The 23,736-nt window shown below is 46.5% G+C and overlaps 1 protein-coding gene and 1 long non-coding RNA gene across 5 annotated transcripts in view; both read right to left on the bottom strand.

The window, feature by feature from the left end:
- Positions 1–3,754, bottom strand: part of LOC137481447 (uncharacterized) — a 44,015-nt gene extending 40,261 nt beyond the window's left edge. The window contains exon 1 of the long non-coding RNA XR_011003498.1: positions 3,731–3,754. This is a non-coding gene — a long non-coding RNA (uncharacterized lncRNA). The remainder of the gene's footprint in view (positions 1–3,730) is intronic.
- Positions 3,755–17,045: 13,291 nt separating this feature from the next.
- BANP (BTG3 associated nuclear protein) overlaps positions 17,046–23,736 on the bottom strand; it is a 117,987-nt gene continuing 111,296 nt past the window's right edge. For all 4 annotated transcript variants that reach the window (XM_068203179.1, XM_068203182.1, XM_068203181.1 and 1 more), the window contains 2 exons: positions 21,285–21,428; positions 17,046–17,790 (listed from right to left, as the gene is read on the bottom strand). In XM_068203179.1, coding sequence (XP_068059280.1) covers positions 17,719–17,790; positions 21,285–21,428 — 216 coding nt within the window. In that variant the 3' untranslated portion in view covers positions 17,046–17,718. The remainder of the gene's footprint in view (positions 17,791–21,284; positions 21,429–23,736) is intronic.

Here is a 23,736-nt window from a genome sequence, read left to right as displayed (position 1 = left end):
GGAAAAAAAGGGAGGAAAAAAGGGGAGAAAAAAGGGGAGGAAAGGGAGGAAGGGGGTAAAGGTGAGAAAATGGGGAAAAAGGGGAGAGGGAAGAGGGGAGGAAAAAGGGGGGAGGGAGGAAAAGGGGAGAAAAAGGGGGGGGAAAGGGGGAGAAAAAAGGGGAGAAAAATAAGGGATGAAAAAAAAAGGGGAGAAAAGAGGCGAAAGGTGAGAAAAAGGGAAGAAAAGGAGGGAAGGGGGGAAGGTGAGGGAAAGGAGGGAAAAGTGGGGAGTAAAGAGGAGGTGTTGCTCCAGATGGCAGGAGCAGGAACAGCCAGCGGCACGTGCTGTCACCCAGCTCTGCTTGGAGTTGGTTGGGCTTTGTTTTGCCAGGAATTCATAGGAGAAAAGTACAACTCAGAGCAGTGCAGCAAAGCAGAGCTTTGCCCCAAGAGTGGGAAGGAGACCAGGGCCTGGAGCCCAAGGGAAATTCCCAGGGAATGTGTGTTTGGAGCCCCCAAGGGCTGGATCCCAAAAGGATCCAGGGGGATCCGAGCTCCATCCATCCCCAGCTCCTGCAAAGCCTGCTCAGCAGCCCGGGGGTTTTCTCCTCCAGGAGGCTCCTGGCAAACACTCCCAGGCAGGAAGGGTGGGTGGAAGCCAGCGTGGGCTCTGGACGAGCTGGAGATTGTTTTTCATGGTTTTCCTGGGGTGTTGAAAGAAAACCTTGGTTCTTCACGACCTGGGAGCTCTGGGAGTGCAGCGGGGTCGTGCTGGAGCTCTGGAGCTGATTAAATCCCAGCTCTGAGGCTCAGGAGTTGGAGAGAGCTCCCTGAGCTTTATTGGTGATGTCAGCACCACCTCGGGGGCTGCTCACAGCCCTTCCCTGCCTGCGGCGTTCCCAGAGGCTCTCCGGGAAGCCCAGGCTGGAAATGGGATGGGTTTTCCACAGCAGCAGTCCCTCAGTGTTGTGCCCAGGCTCCCTGTGCTGGCACATGCCAGGAATGATCCCAAAGGGCAGGGAATGGCTGCTGGGAGAGGGCAGAGGGGACGCTTGGAAGGAATTGGCCTCAATGATTCACCAGGAAAGGAGGTTTTACACGAAAGCCTGGATGCAGCCCCTGGCATCCAAAAGAAGAGTGCGGCACACGCGAGGCTGTTCCACGGGATCCATCTCCCTGGATCCATCTGCCCCCTCTTATCCCAGAAATCCTTCCCTGCATTCCCACTTGCTGGAAGCAAGTGGTTTTCCAGAAGGCCCCAAGCAGAGAAACACAAATCCAAGACATTATTTGGACGCAGTGATGGAGCTGCCCCTTCCCTCAGCTTCCTTGGGTCACCTCCTGGAATGTCCAGGCCTTTCCTGCCTGGACAGAGACAACCACAGAGCCACTCCAGCCAACGCAACAGGGAAAAACCAAATCAATCCCCCCAGTTTTGTCCTGCTCGGGCGCAGCTGAGGGAGGCTGATGTGCAGAGCACTCAGAGGGAGCAGCTCATCCATCCCCTGAGGGCTGTGCTGTTCAAATCCAGCTCGCTCTCTGTAGGAAAACAACATCCAAAGGCATCCCGGTGTGGAGCTCTGTGCTTACACCCTCACTGCTCTTCCAGAAGATCCCAAAGTGACACTGGAGGCATTCCCAGTATCCTGGCCATCAGCAAGAGCTTGTGCCCATCCCAGTCCAGCTCCACAGAGGCCTCTGGAGCCTCCCACTGATTGTAATTAATGATTTTTAACTCGCTGCTGCTGAGGGCAGGCCGACAGCGCTCCCATTAACTCCAGCCTTTCCCTTTGGAAGCCCAGAGCTGCAAACTCCCTCTGGAAGGCCCTGGTGCCATTGTGTGAAAGGGAAAAAGGGGGGGGAAAAGGAACAAAAAGTAGAGAATCTCAGGGGTGATGGATTTATCATCTGCTCTTGCTCACGGGATGAACCCGTCGTGGCAGGAATGGGAAGCCAAGCTGGAGATTTCCCCAAATCCCTGAGGAAAACAACTCTCTGCTAATCCCAGAGGCTCCAGGCCAGCCCCGAATATCCATTAGGCTGGGGAACAGCCAAGACTCCAGCTCCAGGCCTCTGCTTTCCCTCTTTGTGCTGGTCCTGTGCCCCTTTTCGGGGACTCTGTGGCAAAGACACATCCCGAGGCCACCGGGCCACCAGAACCTCGAAGGCACCAAATTGTAAGGTGTCCAGAAGAAAGAAGATGATGAACCCGTCCAGCACATCTCCCTCAGCCCTCTGGGAGCTGTGGAGATCTCCCAGAGCAGCACTTCCCCAGCAGAGCAGACCACACAGATGGAACCAGCTGGAGAAAAGGGGCCTGGAGAAAAAGATTTTTTATATCTCTCTATTTTTTTTATTTTTTATATCTCTCCATTTTTTTTCTGGTGTTGCTTTAACCTGCAGACAGTAACTCGAGGAGGTGCTGCTCATCTCCTAAGGTTCCCTCCTGCCCAACCTTAAATGGCATCCAGGGAGACACAGAAAACCCTCTGAGCTCCCTCCTGGCACCACCACAAATCCCTGAAGCCAAGCTCTGAAGCCCCCAAAGGTGCCAGCACATCTCCAGACGAGTCTCACACCCTCAGGTTCCCAAAACTCTCCTTTTTCGCCTGAAATCTGAGTTCACTTTTAAGGCAGCAGTTGTTGCATAAGCACTTCTGCATGTGGTTAAGTTGTAAAACTTGGCCCGAGCTTTCCCTCACCATGGCTGAAGTGTTATTTTATGGGGGAGGGAGGTTGTAGACACTGAAAATCCAGACCTACCCAAGCTTCAAATAAGTCTCTTTTTTTTTTTTTGTCCTGCAGACTGAAATTCCTGGGGTTTAAATCCCTGCTCTTTTTTTTGGAATAGCACCTGGGAGAAGGTTTAACCCCCTGAACAAGCACTACTTTAGAAAAAAAGAAGTTTATTAGTTCTGTTCTTTAGAGGAACAGAAATGTATTATTAACAGCATTGGGGATTATTAAAACTTGGGGAAAGCAAATTAAAAACGAATTCTGTCCTCACCATCTCCTGACTTTTTGTGCTTGTCCTACCCTGGAGTGGGAGGTGCTGCACAAGAGGGGAGGGATGGGTGGGAAAGGCCTTCAAGTGCCTTCCCTGCCTTGGATTTTCCTTTCCTGCTTCTTTTCACTTCCCTGTCTCCACAGGGAAACCCTGGGAGTTCCCAGAGCCAAAAGTTTGGATTTTCTCCTCCTCAACCCTTAATTTGCATGGAATTCTCCTTTTTCTGCACTGCATCTTCTAAAATAATGTGGATAAAATAGGGAGTAAGAGAAAATCCAAACTCTGGTGATCTGAGCAAGGAAAACCCAGCACTGGGAAGAGACTCAGGGAATTCCCTCATTCCTGGGAGGGCTGAAACCTGTCCTTAAACCTATGATTAAACACAATTAACATGAGCTCAACAGCAAACTTGAACAGGAGAATAATTAACAGCCAGCTCTGGAGTTGTTTGTTCTCACCCTTTGTGATATTGTCAATTTATACAAATTCCAATCATTAGGGGGAAAAAAAATTATTTCTTATGCAAGGTGCAAACAAACCTAGGCTCCTCTTCCATCCAGGATGGATGATGAAAGAGAATAAATTAGGGAAAATATAGATTCCTCTGCTTACCTTGCTTTTGGAACCACTTTTCCATATCCTTGTGAGGTTCCCTGCAGGGGATATTTATCCTCCACAATAATCCCCCACCCTGCTGCAGTTCCAATGGTTTTTAAAAGGATGCAACTGAAAATCCACTAACCTTGAGGCCCTGGGGGCTGACAGCTCTGCAGATCTCTCACTCCTGAAGGGGCTTCCTGAAGGGAATCCTGTTTTTCCAGGTGGAACAGCACAAATTCCTGGGGAGAAGGATCAGAATTGGGTTGTGTGTTAACGTGGTTTGTCTGGGACAAAGCTGCACCTCAAACACTAAATCAACACAGACGGGTTGGAAAAAAGTGGGAACAGATTTCTGTTAAATTCTCCAGGATTTTCCCTGGATGTTGTTTTTAAGACATGGAATTCATGAGACCAGACAGGTGAGCACCAAACCTCCTTGGGTCAGCCTCAGGTGCCACCTCCCCACGGCCGTTCCTCATCTCCACCCTTGGAAAAGCAGGGTTTTCCAGGGGAGAAGCCATTCCTTTGGGAATGTCCCACCTGGGGGGTGCTGCTGCTCCCAGGGACAGTCACCCACGGGGACACCAGAGTGTCCCTGCTGGCAGAGGAGCCACAGCTCCCTGCGAGACCCCGAGGGACTGGAGCTGGCCTGGAGGGGTCTGAGCAGCCCCTGCATCAGCCAGGGGAGGGACAGGACTCAGGGCAGGTGTCCTGCAGGGATTCAGTTCAAATTCTCCAGGAAAATCCCTCTGTTTGAGTCAGGGAGTTCAGGCCTTGCCGAGTTTCTCTGGGATATTTTCGATTTCAGCAACCATAGGTTGTGATCTGGAGTCTCTGAGGAAAGAGCCATTATAAATTCCTATCAGTTTCTCCCTGGGAGGGCAGGGAGACCCTGGAATGGATTTCCCAGAGGGGCTGTGGCTGCCCCTGGATCTCTGGAAGCGCCCAAGGCCAGGTGAAGCCCTCCCCATGACCTCAGGGGGGGACGAGCAGCACTGTCACCTCATCCCCTGTGGAGGGGACAGCAAGGACTGGACCTGTCCTGTCCAGAGTCCCTTTAATTCTACCAGTCAGCAGATCCCAGGTCAGTCTGGAGGTAAAAACGAGCTGGTTTCCGTCTTTCCAAGGGTCCCAAAAAGCAGAGAACTGGATGAAAGCCACGCATGACTCCTGGCAATTACAAGCTCCTCGTTAAGAGCTTTGCTGAAAGAAATGTAATTTAGCCACTGATGTGGCTCTACCCAGGGACAAAACACAGCAGGAGCAGCGTGGAGCCTTTATCTCCCCACTGTCCCATCATTTTCCTGCTCTTTCAGCACCCACATCCCTGGCTGGGATCTGCTTTGAAGGTTTGTTGGTTCAGGGTGTAATCAGCACTAATAATTTCTCCACCCCAGGACTATTAGGCACGTTTGGGAAGTGATTTCCCACCCCTCAGAGACCCTGCAACTGGATACCCCGAGTGCTAACCCGTGGATTTCCTCCACTTCAGCAGATCCCGAGGCCTCAAGGAAATTAGCAATCCAAACAAATTCTGCTGGGGTTTCAGAGATGAATTCTTGTAATAACACTGCCCTAAGATTGGATATGGGGCTGGAGCTCTCTGCAAAAGCAGGAAAATGTCCCAGACAAAGAGAGATTTGCCCAAACTTCAGCTCAGTGGTCACGTAGTGTTGTGTCCCCCTTCCCTGCACTGATGACCCAGATTATTTCTGTCTCAGCACAAGTTCAGTCACTTTTCCTTATCCAGAAACTCCTCCTTTCCACGAGTTCCAGAGAAAAATGAAAGTAAGCAGATTAAAAATAGAAGAGGGAAAAAGAAAAACCAAAACAACTTGCTATCTCTACTGGCTTTTGCTTCTGGCACTTGCAGAGCTGTTCCTTGTTTTTGTTTGCTTTATTTCTTGCCTTTTTGTCTCCCCTTTCCCAAGAGAGAACTGCAAAGGTCAGACACTGCCACGCTCCCTGTGTCCCAGGCAGGAGCTGCCTCGGCTCTTGGCAGGCTCAGGACCCAGGAGTTCCTTAGGAGAGGTCCTAATCCAGGCTCAGGACCCAGGAGTTCCTTAGGAGAGGTCATAATCCAGGCTCAGAGGTCAGACAGTTCCTTAGGAGAGGTCCTAATCCAGGCTCAGGACCCAGAGAGTTCCTTAGGAGAGGTCCTAATCCAGGCTCAGGACCCAGGAGTTCCTTAGGAAAGGTCCTAATCCAGGCTCAGAGATCAGACAGTTCCTTAGGAGAGGTCCTAATCCAGGCTCAGAGCCCAGAGAGTTCCTTAGGAGAGGTCCTAATCCAGGCTCAGAGATCAGACAGTTCCTTAGGAGAGGTCCTAGTCCAGGCTCAGGACCCAGGAGTTCCTTAGGAGAGGTCCTAATCCAGGCTCAGGACCCAAGAGTTTCTTAGGAGAGGTCCTAATCCAGGCTCAGGACCCCGGAGTTCCATAGGAAAGGTCCTAATCCAGGCTCAGGACCCAGGAGTTCCTTAGGAAAGGTCCTAATCCAGGCTCAGAGATCAGACAGTTCCTTAGGAGAGGTCCTAATCCAGGCTCAGGACCCAGGAGTTCCATAGGAGAGGTCCTAATCCAGGCTCAGGACCCAGGAGTTCCTTAGGAGAGGTCCTAATCCAGGCTCAGAGGTCAGACAGTTCCTTAGGAAAAGTCCTAATCCAGGCTCAGAGCCCAGGAGTTCCTTAGGAGAGGTCATAATCCAGGCTCAGGACCCAGGAGTTCCTTAGGAGAGGTCCTAGTCCAGGCTCAGGACCCAGGAGTTCCTTAGGAGAGGTCCTAATCCAGGCTCAGAGCCCAGAGAGTTCCTTAGGAGAGGTCCTGATCCAGGCTTGGGAGGAGCAGCAGAGCAGGACCTGGGAATGCTGAGCCATGGGCTGAGAGCAGCACAGCAGCCAAATCCTCACCCTGGGGCTGAGCACTGAGGGAAGGGGAACATCCACAGGTGAGGGGAAAAAAGGGATTTTATATCTGCCTTAAAAGAGCTGGATGTGGGAAAAGAGTGGATTTTTTATCTAGTTTGAAAGAGGGATGAGGGAAAAGAGTAGATTGTGTATCTGGTTTAAAAGAGGTGGATGAGGGATTGGAGAAGAGTGGATTTTAGACCTGGCTTAAGAGAGGAGGCTGAGGAAAAAGTGAATTTTATGTCGGGGTTTAACAGAGATGGCTGAGGGAAAAGAGTGGATTTTAGACCTTGGTTCTGTGTGGAAGCAAATAATTTTTCTTCTTACTTTTATTGTTGTTATTATTATTATTATTTAGAAACCAAATTTATTAATGGCAAATATTAAGACCTAAAATAACGGATTAAAATAATGTGCCCCAGGATTCTCTGTTCTTACCCACTGGGCTGTTGGTTACTGAAGGTTTCCCTGTGTTGATGAGCAGGTTGAAGATGTAAAAAAGGGTTTATTTCAACAGCTCCGTTGGTTTGAGCTGCTCTTCAAGGCACAGGGAAGTTTTTAAAGCAGAGCAAAAACCAGAACAAGGTTTCTCATCTGTAACTTGAGCCTTGGGTTTATTCAGTGTCATAATTCCGAGGTAATTATGTTTATTCTTAGCGTAATTATAATAAAAAGAGAAATATCAGTGATCCAGAACTCTGAGCTGGTGACAGCTGAAATTCATGGATGAAATACTCTTAATATCCCACCAAAGGCTGGTAGGTGCTGCATGAGGAAGGGTGATCCAAGCTCCGAGGGACAGAAGGTCCAGGAAAACAGGGCATGGGACTAAAGGAAGCACTGGAATTTTGCATTTTCACTGTTTGCATCAAAAGTTTGCTCCTGCCAAGGGCAAGGGGCAGCAGGGGGGAAGGAACAGATTGAAATGAGAGCAGGATATAGGACGAGATCAGCAAAAGTCCTGACGGGGGTTTGATGTGCCAGGGAAGAAGAAGCCAAGGAGAGGAAGTTTGTGAATGGATGTGATCTGGGCAAAAGGCAGCGGCCAGCGAGGCCAAGAGCAAAGGATGTTGCACCCATGGAGATGTGATGAGACAACAACTTGGCCACGAGTTTCAGCTCAAAAGGTTGAGCTCTTAGGGCTGAAAACATTTAGGGCAGGAGCAGGAAAACAGGAAGATGTTGACTGGCCAGAAAAAGCAGGAAAATCTCTCCCCACCACCTGAACTGCATCAGCTGAGACAAGTCCTCTCAGGAGACTTTCCTTCCCCTCCCACAGTGTCCAGCTTCCTCCTTTCACTCTGCTTCCCATCCCAGCTCTCTGTTGTCATGTGGATGATTTGGATCATCTGTGTCTCTCCTGCACAGGACCTGACCCAGGCAAGCAGGGCTTGTAAACCCGGGGCCTTTTGATGTCTGGAGCAGGCAGCCAGGCTGCTGGAATTTATGGCTTCCAAGGAGCACGGGGAAAGGGAGAAATTTATGTTAGGAAAATGTGACTGTCATCTTCGTTTATCTCCCAGTTTTGTAATGGAAAACAGGCATTTCACAAGCACATCCCCACAAAACGGTTCAGGGAGTTAACCATGAACTGCTCCATAAATATGAGCGTTATTATTAATAATAATATCAACAATAATGCTGCAATCAATCACACAGCAGCTGCAACATCCCATCCCCATGCACCTGGCAGCCTTGGAAACCAAAGCTGCAGCATCTCTTCCTTCTTCCTATCCTTGGTGGCGTCTGGATCAATCAGAAAAATCCTTGGATGCTCCGGAGCACAAACCCCCCACACTCAGTGCAGCAGCTGTGGAGCATCCCACAGGCAGCAAACGAAGTGTGGAGCTCCACCAAGGATGCTCCAACGTTCAGGAAAGCCCATCCTGAAGGCAGGGACTACCTGGAATCCTGCAGCTGGAGCAGGCAGATAAGGAGAGCAGCTCAAGCTGAAGGAGTTCAGCCACGCAAATGAAAATGCTCCCATTCTGAGATGAAATCCACACAAATTTGCATTCCCACTCCAGGAGTCTGTTTGCAGTCCTTGGCAGCTCATGGGGACTTTTGGATTTACAGCAGGAAAGAGCAGAGGTTCTGCTCCAGCCCCCACCCCAGCTCAGGAAAACCTGAATTAAGAGATCACCTATTGCATCTGGTACCAAACAATCCAAACTCACCTGACATTCCCACCCAGCCTTTCCCAATATTTCAACCATTTTCCAAGAGTTTAGGTGGGAAGTTTTTCCCTACTCACCCTGGAGGTGGTGGCAGTGCTGCTCCTGGGCAGTTTTTTATGTGCTTTTCCTTTGACAGGGAGCTGATTGCAGAGCTCTGGGATTACGTCTGCATCTCCAAATCTTTCTTTCTCAGCTGGAAAGTCTCAAGTTCCAAGCTGGGATTCCCTCTCCACCCCCTTTCTCCAGGAGTTAACCCTCCTTTTGCTGGAAGGGTCTGACTGGTCAGCACCCACCAAAATCTCAGGGACAAAAAGAAGGGGGAAGGGGGCATTTTAAGAGAAAAATCAGTGTTTTCTTGGGTGTTCTCTGTTTACTAACTCTGTGTCATAAGAAAGCTCTTTTTAATGACGATATTTTTAATTCTGGGCTTTCAAAAACCAGCCCCAAAGGATTAAAGCTTTCAAGGCTTTTTAAAATTGCTTTTAAGTCAATTTTTTTTATTACACTGTTTATCAGTCCGTGGGTTTCCAGCCAGAAATTTGCTGTCCCCCACAAACAATGGGGACAAGAACCCATCGTTCCTCTGGTCAGAACCCAGTAAAAAGCACTTTTAGCCCAACTCAACCCTCCCACTTTGAGAACCTCACGTGAGCAAGACATTTATTTCCTCAATATTAGGAACAATCTCTTCCCCAGAAGGGTTGTCCAGCCCTGGCCTTGGCAGTGCCGGGGGATGGTTGGACTTGATGGCCCTGCAGGTCTTTTCCAGCCTGAATGATTCCTGATTCTCTAAATTTAGGATATTTCCCACATTATTGGGTGGTGCTTTTTGGGACAGGGAGGGAACAGAAGGACAGAGCCTGGGAATGGATCCAGTAATTCTGGACTGTGTGGATCCAGGGGCATCCCTTGGGATCAGCCTTGCACACCCATGCCAGGCTGCCACACACCATTCCCATTCCCATTCCCATTCCTATTCCCATTCCCATTCCCATTCCCATTCCTATTCCCATTCCCATTCCCATTCCTACTCCTATTCCCATTCCCATTCCCATTCCCATTCCCATTCCTATTCCCATTCCCATTTCTGTTCCTATTCCTATTCCCATTCCTATTCCCATTCCCATTCCTATTTCTATTCCTATTCCCATTCCCATTCCCATTCCCATTCCCATTCCTATTCCCATTCCCATTCCTATTTCTATTCCTATTCCCATTCCCATTCCCATTCCCATTCCTATTCCTATTCCCATTCCTATTCCTATTCCTATTCCTATTCCTATTCCTATTCCCATTCCCATTCCTATTCCCATTCCCATTCCCATTCCCATTCCTATTCCTATTTCTATTCCCATTCCCATTCCCATTCCTATTCCCCTTCCCATTCCTATTCCCATTCCCATTCCTATTCCCATTCCTATTCCCATTCCTATTCCCATTCCCATTCCTATTTCTATTCCCATTCCCATTCCCATTCCTATTCCCATTCCCATTCCTACTCCTATTCCCATTTCCATTCCCATTCCCATCCCAAGGCACCTGATGGCACCATGGAGCTGCATTTGGTGACACTTGGCAGTGGCAGAAGGGACCTGAAGTTGAGGAATCCTCCACTCCAGAGCTGTTTGGGCATTGCTCCTCCTCCACACGCTGCCAATCCCTCTGCCTCGATTCCCACCTGGATTTCCTGGCTTGCAGTTCCTGCAGTTCCTTCCCTGCCCTAACTGAAAAGCTTTTCCCCAATTTTTCTTCCCAACAGGAAAACTCCAATCATAAGCTTTTCAACTGACCCTCAACTTGATGGATCTGCACATGGATTAAAGCTGCAAGATATAGACTTGAAGCCCAGAGCCTGCGGGACCTCAAATCCAAGGACACCTGTGCAGCACAGAGCTGGGATTCCAGCGGGATCGGAGCAGGGAATGGCACAGGTGAATCCCAAAATAAAACAACAACCAAACACAAAAACCCCACCTCCAAATTCTCAACCACTTCCTATCAATGAGTTTTATCAGTGCCAAGAGTGTTGTGTTTGCATGGAAAACTGTCAATCCATGCAAAGACATTCCAAAGTTTTTAAGGGAATAATCCTACAAACTCGATTTTCTGGCAGGAAAAATAAGACATTCCACTTTTCACAATATGGAAAATAAATTTTTGTCACTGAACTGCAGGTTCACTGAGCTCTTTGCCACACAAGAAAACTTCCATGAAAACTCAGGGAAGTGTCAGAGGGGGAAGTATGGGGATGCAGAGTTTATTTTTGGAAAATCCTGAGGCAGAACCTGCCAGAGGAGCTGCTGGTTTCGTTCTAATGCTCAACTGAACGAAACTCCCAGGAATTTCAGGCAGAACCCAAACCAGATGTAATCCCCCCAGATGTTTACAGACTCCTTCAAAACCCAGCAAGGGATAAACAAAATGGGAAAGGAAAAAAAGAAAAAAAAGATGGAAAATCCCCCCCGAGCCTCTCCCCGCCGCCTCGCCCCTGCCTACCTCCAGCGCTGCTGCTCCTGGGGTGAATGAGGAAATTTGGGGAACTCTTTCATGCCAGAAAATGAGGAATTTCCCAGGAACCCCCTTCCCTGGGCTGCAGAGAGGAGGGAAAAGCAACCTGAGCCTGGAAAAGGAGGGAGGGATCCAACCAAACCAACAAACTGCTCCTCGGTTTTTTTTTGCCTCGCTTTTCCCTGGATCCCTCCCTCCTCCTCTTTTCTGAACATTTGGATTTTTTTTTTTCAATTTCTCTGCTGGTTTTGCTGAGGAGAGCAGGGAGCCCATTAGAGCAGGGGGATTAAGAGAGTTGAGGGAGGATTGAGTAATGCCATGGCTGTAAAATCCCAGGAATTGTGCAAGGCAGATGGCCCCAAGGAGAGCGCGGCGTTCCCTGGACAAATCCCATCGGATGAGGCTGACAGGAGCCGCCCCAGAGGAGCTGGGAGCAGGAATTTTGGGGAGAAAAGGCACCAAACCGGGAGTTTGCTGTTCCACCCAAACTGGGAACCAGCAGAATTCCCGGGGCCATCACCTGAGTGCTCCCAAAGGGAGGTTTGCTTTCGGTGCCACGTGGGAGCTGCAGGGAAAAATCTGGATATTGACTGAAAATGTTCCTAATTAGCATCAGACGCTGGAATTTCCAACTGGGGGATTTTGGGAGCTGTTAAATCAGCCCAGTAAAAACCATCTTCCCGGTGCATGAAATGAAGGGCTGAAATTGCTTTAGTTTTTCCTGATTAACGGAATTCAGAATGCAGCAGAGCATGGGGTTTATAAATATAGAAATAGATACAGAAATAAATATAGATATATAAAATAGAAATAGACATTAAATAGAAATACAATATAATAAATATAAAAATAAAAATAAGCCCCAAAACATTATAAAAATAAAAAAAAAATAAAAATAAAATAAAATAAAATAAAAATAAATAGTGTGTGTCTAAATAGAAATGTATGTTGTATATAGGGTGTATTCATATAAAAAGAAATATACATAGTATCCATGGTGCATATATAAAAATAAATATAGATATTGTATATATGGTGTGTATATATAAATTATATAGTATATATATATTATATATTATATATTATTTATGCTTTTATATATTATATATAGTATGTAAATATATTAATATATACTATTATATATTATATATACTACACATTATATATTACTATATAATATATATTAAATACTACATATATATATAAATTGATATTTTATACATGGTGCATATAAAAATAAATATACCCTATATTTTATATGTCATGTATATATTAAAATATTTCAAACATGCACCTATGTAAATAAATAGATGAATATATATATATATATATATAATTATACAAATAAATAGAAATAAATGAGTGTGTATATATATATAAATATATATCTGAAGCATACCTTTCAGCTACTCAAGCAGTGCTGGACACCTCCCAGTTTTTTCCTGTTTTTCCCAGCAAGGCAATGGGAAATGGGATGGAGAGTCCCCCATTCCCAAGTGGAACCATTTCAGCCCATGGGCAGCAGAGCTGTGTCTCTGTGGCAACAACCAAACAGCAAAGTGCCTTTGATTTCACTGCTTCAGAGCCAGCCAAGCCCAGTGCATCTGGAAAACAGAAATCCCAAAGATTCCCGAGGAAAAGCAGGGACTCAGGGACATTTCTCATTTTCATGGTCATTTTTTAAAATCCCATCAAAGTCCAGCTCATGGAACACTGAGGGACAATGAGCACAAGTTCAGCCTAAACTCCGTTTTCCATCCAGGTTTTTGTTGTGTTTCAGCACCACTTTAACTCACAGGAAAAACCTGGAATAATCCATTTACTGGAAAATGGTATACATTAAATAAACTATAATAATTATATAAAATAAAATCTCATCATAAACCTGATGGAGAGCTGCAGCTGGGCAGTTTAATTAAACATCCGTAACACAGATTAAACAGAGGGAGCAGATCTACAGAATTTTTCCCTGCCTGTTGGTTAATTTAAAAATCCATATGATGAATAAAATAGGTAAGATATATAAAAGATATCTTTTCTGCCCAAAATATGAAATTTTATTATTTATCACTAGAGGATATACTTTTCCTTTGCACAAAAAGGAAAAATTGTATAGGAAACGAAAAGGAGAAAACTTAGAAAAGTAGAATTCAGTTTTAAAAAAGGCAAAAAAAAAAGTTAATCAAAGGAGACATGTGCTGCTGGATTAAACTTTGTATGAGGCACAAATGGGGGAAAGCAGGCTTTCATCCATTCCCATCCAATTTATCACGATAAGGAACAAGATTTGATTAAAAATCACCTTGAGCAAGAGGAGAGTTGAGCCCTGCCTTGGACTGTGGGCTCTGCACGGCTCCTCCTGCCAAAATTCCCATTTTTTGGGATCCTTGAGGAGTGCCAGGCAGCAGCAGCAGCACAGGGAACACGGATCTCACTTTTCCCAGCTCAGTGATTCCCTTTTTCCCAGCTCCATGCCAGGAAATGAGCTCTGACTGGCCAGGGCTCCTCCGAACCAGCCCAGCTCCCGGCAGAGCTTTGGGATCACCAGGAATGAAAGGAACATTCGTGTCCCTGATAATGGGAACCAGCTCCTGCCCCATCACAGCTCCAGCTCCAAATCTGCAGCGCCGGGATGATTGGAAATTGGGCAGGAAAACTGATTGCTAACAGGAGCAGAGATCCCACAGTGATTCGGGATTTGGGGTTTTTTGTAGGGATTGGTTTTCTCCCCATCTTTTTCTAACAGGAAACTCCATATCCATTGAATTGGATCATAAAATCCAGGGCCAGCAGAGGATCTCCACACAGCAGGAGCTCCACCACAGAGATGAGCAACTTTTTTATTTTCTGGATGGGATTCTTTGCTTTACAGGCAAAATGTCAATGCTGAAATGCCTGAAAATGCAGCTCACGAGGACATTCTTCTTTATTTGGGTCACAGAAGGGTGATGGTTTTCATAGATTTGTTTTGCAAGACAAAATACATTAAACTAACAGGGGAGAAAAAGCAGGAAAGAAATTCCCCACATCCCTCACTTTTCTGAGACCGATTTCTTGCTGTACAATCCATCAAACCAGAATATTTTATCTTTAATCAGGAAACCCTTAAGGATTCTTCCTTTCAGGCAGGATTCAAGATTAAATGATCTGAAGGGTCTTGATAATGGCCCACTAAGAGAATTTCAGTAAAAATCAGGATAAATGGTCGTGGCTTTAGTGAACTGAATATTAAAAATAACCAGCAGGGCCACGTAGGGCAACCAGAGGCTCTTCCCCCCCCCCCAAAAAAAAAACTGAACACCAAATATTGCTCTCACCAAAATCATCCCAGAAAAACTGGACTCTGCAGGGCATGAGGTGAATTCCAATAAAAGAAGCAGCAGATCCAAGTCTAACCCCACAAGAAATGTCCTCTGAACAATCCTGGTCTCCATCTCTCTTGGACAGAAGCAGCGTGAGGAAAAGAACAGTGAAAATGAGGATGTTGGAAGGTTTGCTGAGGAAAAAAGAATGTTATCGGTAGAAAAGCAGAGACTGAGATGTAAATTGAGTGTTTCTAGGGGATTTACTGAAAATTGTATTCAAGGATGGATCCACATCCATGGTGAACCAACACCAACCCTCCCAATCTCAGAGCCAGGCAGACCCTCAGGGCACCCAGGAGCTCCTGCTGCCTTATCTTCCAAAACTTCCAGGATTTCTTCCTGGATTCTGGATGTCTTTGGTACAAGCTCGAGGTGAAGGTGCCTTCACCCTGCTCAGAACCTCAGAGACATTCCCAGGAGGGAATCCATCCCAGAATTACTCATTTGGGGAATTATTTATTTGTTGGTGGCACAGGCTGTGATGCCTGGAGAACACATCCAGCATTCCTGGAGACCTTTCCTGCCTGGACAAGGAGATCAATCCAGCATTCCTGGAGACCTCTCCTGCCTGGACAAGGAGATCAATCCAGCATTCCTGGAGACCTCTCCTGCCTGGACAAGGAGATCAATCCAGCATTCCTGGAGACCTCTCCTGCCTGGACAAGGAGATCAATCCAGCATTCCTGGAGACCTTTGTGCCTGGACAAGGAGATCAATCCAGCATTCCTGGAGACCTTTGTGCCTGGACAAGGAGATCAATCCAGCATTCCTGGAGACCTTTCCTGCCTGGACAAGGAGATCAATCCAGCATTCCTGGAGACCTTTGTGCCTGGACAAGGAGATCAATCCAGCATTCCTGGAGACCTTTGTGCCTGGACAAGGAGATCAATCCAGCATTCCTGGAGACCTCTCCTGCCTGGACAAGGAGATCAATCCAGCATTCCTGGAGACCTCTCCTGCCTGGACAAGGAGATCAATCCAGCATTCCTGGAGATATTTCCTGCCTGGAAAAGGAGATCAGTCCGGCATTCCTGGAGACCTTTGTGCCTGGACAGGGAGTTCCAACCCCCAGAGAGGGAGAAAGCACAGGGAATACTCACCAGAATCCCTAGCTCAGTGCTGAAGTCTCCTGAGCTCCTGAGCTCCTCCTGAACTTCAGCTGGAAAATGCAAAGAGGAAAAAATTCTGAGTTCACAAACCAGAGGAATGGAGCAGAATTCCCAACTCTACCTGACAGGACACAGGGAATGGATTCCCACTGGGGGCAGGGATGGATGGATCTTTGGAAGGAACTGTTCCCTGGGAGGGTGGGGAGGCCCTGGAATGGATTTCCCAGAGAAGCTGTGGCTGCTCCATCCCTGGAAGTGTCCAAGGCCAGGTTGGAATAACCTGGGATAGTGGGAGGTGTCCCTGCCCATGGAAGGGGGTGGATTTGGATGGTCCTTAAGGTCCCTTCCCACCCAAACCATTCCATGATTCCATGCTTATCCAGGCCTGACTATTTTTAGGCCTCTCTTTGGGTGCCAAGCTCTTCAAAGTTCCCCCAGGCTGAGGAACACCACTGAAAAAGGAGCTGAAGAGCAGCCAAATTCCCGGCCTGCTGCAGACCCCGAGCTCCACAAGCTGTGGTTGTCTGCATTGTGCTTCTGTGTCAAGAAATATCCTAAAGAGAAGGAGGAATTTATAGAAAGTGTAACACTTACCAGGGACAACATTCCCAGAACCTGGGGGTGCTTAACCCTTCCTTTGGTAATAAAAAAATAAAAATTTAAGTTCTCCTGGATTCCAACATGTGGGATTTGTGGCCATACCTCATTTATCAATTCATTAAGTGCATTATGAGCCATATATTGGGAATGACCCTGTGGGAAATCAGCTGGAAATCAAATACAAAGCAGCACGTCCCTCTCTCATTTTCCAAACTCTGTATTACAAACCTTATTTATCAAACTCTTATTTTCCAAACTCTGTTTTCCAAACCCTGTTTTCCAAAACATGCCTCATTAAAATAACCAGGTGACAGCAAGCAGGTTTCCTTTGCACTCAGGATTAGCAAATGGGACAATGGTGCTTTGTCAAAATCTGTATTAAATTTCCTAGAACGTTCAGAGGAAAGGGGATTTCACCTGGATCTTGGATGTTGGATTCAGATGGATGAATCCCACTCTGGGGAATTGCTGGACAAAGGAGGCAGGAGGAACTGAAAGGGAGAGAGCTCATAATTGTTCACATTACGTAAGATTATTTCATAAATTCATTCCATTTCACACACTCAAAAACTCAGCTATCCCATTTTTCTTGCATTGGGAATGTAAATAACAAAATAGCCTGGGATTGGGAATTTAGAAAATAAAATGGTCTGGGATTGGGAATTTAGAAAATAAAATGGTCTGAGATTGGGTTCTTCCTTAGAGGCTGAACGTGGATCCACCCCCAGCTCCTCCAGGACAACATTCCTGCCCAACCGGACTCATTCCCAAGGCAGAGCAACTTAGAGCTGCACTATTCATAAATACACATTTATTTTTCATTAGAAATGCGTAATTACAGCATTTTTAAAGCATTTTCCCCTAGAAAAGTAGTTAAGCAACAGTACAAACAAAAGTGTTAGTCTTCTGCAAATACAGTTTTCATGACACTGAACAGAAAACACCAGCAAAAGGCCAAGACTTGCTGTCAAGGGATTTTTCCTTTTTTTAAATATTTTCTTTTTTTTTTTTTTTGTTATAAACACCATAGCAAATTAAAAAAAAAAAAAAAGGCTGTTCCAACAGTGAAAAATATCTGAGCTCTGGAACTTTCTCTACATGGCAAAGCAGGTAGTGCAGGGCAGCAATACCCCAAACATCTGCAGACATTCCATTTTCACAGAAGGGACCGACGGCATGGGCAGGGATGGAGTCTCACAGTTTGGATGCAGGAGAGTTCTTCCTCTCCCCATGAAAGATTAGATTTTGTCCTCTCTGAGTGGATTTAAGTGCAGCCCACAGGGTTTTTTTTGAAGGCCAGGACTTGGACTGGTGTCATGATGCAGCTCTGATTGAAGTTGGAATTATCCCAGGTGTGGCAGAGCAGGGCATGGCTGGAGGTTCTGAGGTCTGGGAGGTTTTTCCAGCCCTTGCCACTCCACCTCTGGCTGGAGTTCACTGCCAGCTCCCCAGCATTCCTCAATCCTCTCACTGGATTTGGATGGCTCCGTGTTCTATCTGCATTTCTGGCTGGATTGCTGATTGAAGGGAATCAGTGCCCTGCAAAGGGGAACGGGACAGCAGGAAATCAATCCAGAAGTACTTTTTATTGGTGGAACCAAGAGAATGAGAGCTTATTATACAAATATAAAGTTTTTGTGAATACCACTGGAAAAAATTCCAGAGCAAAATCCGCATGGATGTGGGCTCTGTGACAGTGGGAATGGGAACACATTCACAAAGGCACCAAAAATAACATCAAGAGCCTCCATGAAGCCTAATGAGGAAGATGAAATAATGCAATTATGATAAACATCTACAAAATCACGAGTGGCACCAAGGCAATTATTCCCTCTCTCTTCCCAGGAAAAGAACCAGCTCCAAATAAAGGAAATAAATACAGAGTCTGGCACCAAACTGAAGCTGTGGAAGGCTCATCCCAACAGAGAGACGTTGGGAACAGGGAGCTGGAAGGGGCACCAGGGATGAGCATGGAAAAGACAGGAGAGAGTTCTGGAGTGCCAGAGCTGCTGGGGGTAAGGGCAGTGAAATCACCTGCTGGCTTTGTCCTTGGAATTTCCTCATTGGAGCAGGATGGGGTCAAAAAATGCTGATTTTCCCCACTGCAGCCTTTCCCTGTTTAGGGTGAAGTGAGACCAGCACGACTACAGTCAGCTTTTCCTCAGAGGAAAATCCTCCTGCAGGCCTGACTCTCCTCCCTTCCCAGGGAAAACCAGGAAGAATTACGAGTGAGCACAACAGATTGAAACCTCCAAAGGAAAAACCTCTTTACAAACCAACTCCCTGCTACCAGGAACGACTGGGGAGGGAAAATCCAAATTTCTGGGAGCCAGGAAAGCACCTGCAGAGCTGTGAGAGGAGCAGCATCCAGAGCAGCTGCACTGGCCTGCACTGAGCCCCTCACACCCAACAAAGCTTCCCCTGCCCAGCAGCGATCACGGCACGGATAAAATTCCAAGCGCAGGGCAAGGATTTCAGGGTTTTTTCCCTCTAAACTCCCCCTCATTCCAGAGATCTGCCCTTGCTGGATTTTGCCTCATAAACACCTCTAAAGGATGCTCTGTGCAACACCCTGGCCACAGAGTTCTCTCTCTGAGAGGATTTTGGTGCTAAAAAAAGCCTCATTTGAGGTCCTGCTTTGTGCTCCCAGCCTTGAACCTGCCAAAAGATCCACAAGGGGGAAAATCCACCTGAATTCCCAGCTTTTAGGTTTTATTACACAGTCCCAGCTTATTTCTTACTCAAATTAAACCACCAGAAGTTCAAAATACTGAAGTGCTGCTCCTAAATTAATTTATTTCTCTCTGCCTTGTTGCCAGAAATTGCATTTGGCTGCAGGAATTTTTTCCCTGTTTAATTTGAAGGGTATTTTGTGTTTGCTTAAAAGTTCGATAAATTCATGCCAAGGTGCTGAATAAATCTACGAGATTGGTAAATTGGATAGCACAAAAAAATTCAAATAATCCTCAAAGGTTTTTTTCCTGTTTAGAGGAAAAGTGTATTGAGTAAATAGAATTATCAAATATCAGCACAACAGCAACACCAAATATTGATCCAACCTCAGACCTGAAGGGATTACAAGAATTTGTATTTGGAATGATGGTGGGGTTTTTTCCAAATCTAACAAAATTTACCACCAGCATTGCATCTGAGCACAGATTTTTAATCCAAATATTCTGTATTTCTAGACTTTGCAAACTGCTGTCAAAACATGAAAAAAAGCCAAGCAAAAATCATTCATGAATAGAATGAAAATACAAAACTGAAGTGGACTTTGCTTTGCTCCAGCTGAACTCAGAGCAGGGATTTCAGGGGAAAAAAAGGGCAGAAAATGGTACCTTGTTGTGAGACATGAAATAAATCAGCACATTTGTGCTGTTTCTAACAGGGAATTGGCGCAGATTCCAACCCAGGTGGAAAATAAATTCCACTTTAATGAGCTTTGATTGATAAAGAGCTGCAAAATCCTTGGGAACATCTCAGCACCTTGACAAAGGACCAGGTGGAAGTGCCCGTGCAGCCTCACTTGGATCTTCCCTTCCCACAGATAAGACTTTTCCCTTCACATGAGACATCCTTCTCCACAGGAAAATTCCATATTTTTACCCACAAAAAAAGCTCCTGAATTATGGATAAACTCAGAGCAGTGCAAACACCAAGTTGGTTTCTCCAGCTCCTCTCCAGATCCTCAGTTTTCACTTGGTGCAAAGGGAGGAAATATTTACGGCCGACTTGTTTTGGGACTTGTCTGCTTTTCCTTTTCCTGCCACATTCCTTCCCTGCTCTCCCTGGAAACCTCTGTGGTTAACCACAGCACAAAAACCAACACGGTGCAGAGTGTCCCTGAAGAGGGAGGAACTCCTGGGGGAGCTGCTGCTCTTGGGGACTTTGCTCCAGAATTCCTTCCTGAGGAGGTGCTGGATGAGGAGGGAGCACGAGGAGAAACCCCATGGGAGGGAAATCTGGGAATTGCCCAGGCTTGGAGAGGGGACAGCAGCATGAGGAACAGCCCTCACTCTTATTTGGGGTCATGATCCTTGTGGGTCCTTCCCAAGTCAGGGTCTCCCCGTTGTTCTCGGATTCATTAAATCCACAGGAGCAGCAGTGATGGAGGATCCATAAAAAACAAGGCACAATCCCTGCAGAACACCCTCAGTGTCCAGAGCACTGTTAAAAACAAAGTATTGACAAGGGCAGTGCCGAGGCAAATGGAATTCCACAACCACTCGAAGAAGATTTTCAAAACCACATGTGCCCAAATTCAGAAAACGTGTTCCAAGTGTTTTAAATAAACTTTGTGGTGCTGTCACCAAAGCTTCAAGCTGATGACAGACTTTTTCTAAGCTCAGATTTACGTCTGTTCAAACTGATTAAAAACGACCAAAAAAACCCCAACAATTCCTTCTCAAGCAGAGAGGATCAAGTGTTCACTTCCAACTGGACTTTCTGTTGATCAAAACAACTGGAAAACTGCTGTCAGGACAGGAATAGCTTTTCTGAGGGAAACCTCAGTCTGAAAATACTTTTTGGCCGATTGCAGCCCCCTTTTTGGTGCTGTCCTTTGTGATGGCTCTCAGCCTTCAAGGACACGCCAGGGACCAAAATAACTTCTCCAGAGGCACTGAGCAAGGACAGAAAAGCAGGAGCAGTCAAGGATCATTTCTGCTTTTCAAAAAATTGATGTTTCTTATTATAAATGATAGTTTTTATGGTTTGGAAAGAGGATGATGAACTGCTTGTATTTGTGGGTAGATATAAAACAGATCTGACAGCTTTTCAAAGGGAGAGGGAGAGGGGACAGGGGAGGAGAAGAAGAGGAAGAGGAAGAGGAAGGGGAAGGGGAAGGGGAAGAGGAAGAGGAAGAGGAAGAGGAAGAGGAAGGGGAAGGGGAAGGGGAAGGGGAAGGGGAAGAGGAAGAGGAAGAGGAAGAGGAAGAGGAAGAGGAAGAGGAAGAGGAAGAGGAAGAGGAAGAGGAAGAGGAAGAGGAAGAGGAAGAGGAAGAGGAAGAGGAAGAGGAAGAGAAGGCTCCATACTTGGCTGGTGGCAGCGTGGTCTGTCACGGGGGTCAGCTGCACGTACTGCACCTGGATGTCACTGCCCTGCAGCGGGGAGCCGTCCACGCCGCCGGCCGCGGGCTCGGCCGAGGCCACGGCGATCAGCTGAGCCCCCTGCAGCACCTGTGGGAAGGCAGGAGAGAGAGGTGAGAGCTGGGAATGCCACCAAGGCAGGCTGGCAGTGATGCTGAAGTTTTAGGTTTTGTATTTTCAGATTCTGCGCTGCGTTGGTAAGTAACTCTGAACTCCATATGACGTGTCAGCAGCTCTCCTCACAGCTCACACAGAACAATCCTTTTCCAGCCCCAGAACCAAGGACACCGCTGCAGCTTCAACCCCAAAAAGTGCAAACAACAAAAAGGCCCAAAAGACCCAAAAAATCCAAACAACAGGGAATGGAGGAGAGCAATCTGGGAGAATGGGACTGCATCACCTGGAGCTGTGATTGGACAATTAACCCCAACAGGGAAATGGACCAAAACTTATAAAAGTGTGCAAACTCGTGATCTGCTGTCCATCTTGGGCTCTTGTACTGCCCAAGGTGTATCCATTGAGTCCTTTTAATAAATCCCTGCTTTATTCCTTCAACTGTCCAGCTGCTGTTCTAGGTAGCCTCTCAAGGCATCAGGAGGAGCACAGAGGGCAACTGGTCCCAGCTCCCTGCCCAGCAGGGCTGATTAAGAATTTAGTTTTTGTATTTTTCAAATCCTGTCCTGCATTAGTGCATGGCTCTGAACTCCATATAAAGTGTAGTTAACTGTCTTCACATTTGGGCCAGACCATCTCCCAGACCAGGAATACCCCATGAACCACCCAAACAAATCCAACCAGGAACACCCCATGAACCACCCAGACAAACCCAACCAGAACACCCCATGAACCACCCAGACAAACCCAACCAGAACACCCCATGAACCACCCAGACAAACCCAACCAGAACACCCCATGAACCACCCAAACAAATCCAACCAGAATACCCCATGAACCAACCAGACAAACCCAACCAGAACACCCCATGAACCACCCAGACAAACCCAACCAGAGCACCCCATGAACCACCCAGATAAATCCAGATCCAACACCAAAACCCACTAAAGGAACCACAAGAGAAGCTGTTCCTCAGTCCCAACTGCTCTCACAAAACATGGAGCACATGGATTCCCATACTGGATGCTCAATGCATTTGGTCTTGTGAGATTGATAATTATGTTAATTATGGCAAGTTTATTGGGACAGAGTGACAGATCCTGCTGTGAGTGTGATACCATCAGAAATCACTGAGCAAGGTTTTCCTGCATGAACACCCAAATCCAAGATATTCCTTCCCACAGCCAAGGCATTTATTACAGCAATGTTTATATTCCTATCAATAGGAAGGAGTAGATTTAGGAATTCCTAATTAATGCTTATGTTTATCCCATCTGCATTTGGCTGGAGAAGACAACAAGTCCCTCAAAGGCTTCAAATCCACAGAAGAACTGATCCATCTCAAAGCGCTTAAAAATGGGCTTGGGATAAACTCATTTTAATCCCCTTCTTGAAACAGAAATCAGCATAAAATAAATGTATATAAAAAATAACAAGTCCCCCTTGCATTTCTCAAACCCAGCCCCACATTCAAATTTAATTTTTACAAGCCACAAATGAGGGATTTCTAAACATTTGAACACAACGAACAAAAGGAATCTTTCAAACCAAAAGAAGAGAACAAAGAGCAAAAAATAACATTGTTCACAAAGGTTCTGCTGACCAAAGAATGATTTCTCAGCTGATCTGCAGGTGGGTGGCCATGGACGAGGGGCTGGACCCAAATTTCCCCAGGGAGCGTGGGAGGAAGAGGAGGTGACCTCCAGGAATGACCTCCAGGGTGTTGTCAGGATTTTATTGGGATCTTGGGTGTTCTGAGACAGCACCAGCACCAAGCTGCTCAAGGATGTCCCAGTCTGCTTTTAAGGAATGAGCAGAATTCTCTCATCCCCCAGTATTGGTTTTGGAACCACCCTTTGTCCCACTGAACCCCTACAGGTTTGAAATGACTTTTTTTCTCAATTATTTCTCAACTGGAAAGTTCAGAAGGGCTGGGAGTGACTGAACAACCCCATGAGCACGGAGTCCTGGAACAGTTTGGGTTGGAGCACCTGGGAGAGTGCAGGTGTCCCTGTCCATGACATGGGGTGGGATGGGGTGACCCCAATGTCCCTTCCAACCCAACCATTCCGGGATTCGGGGATTCTCCCCCTGTGCCATCCCTGACCTCAATCTCTGCCTTGCTCTTCAGGTTTTTCCCTCTCCTCTCCCCATTTTTTTCCCCTCTATCATGCTCTCTTTCAAAGTCTTGGTGATTTGGGACATGAAAAAAACTGATCTCCCAAATTTCTCTGTTTTGACCCTTCTTCAGTGAGATATTTACCACACAAAACATAATAAAATG

This window comes from Anomalospiza imberbis, chromosome 12 (assembly GCF_031753505.1).
Source record: "Anomalospiza imberbis isolate Cuckoo-Finch-1a 21T00152 chromosome 12, ASM3175350v1, whole genome shotgun sequence".
Classification (NCBI taxonomy): Eukaryota; Metazoa; Chordata; class Aves; order Passeriformes; family Viduidae; genus Anomalospiza; species Anomalospiza imberbis.
This window is presented reverse-complemented; position numbering and strand designations above follow the sequence as displayed.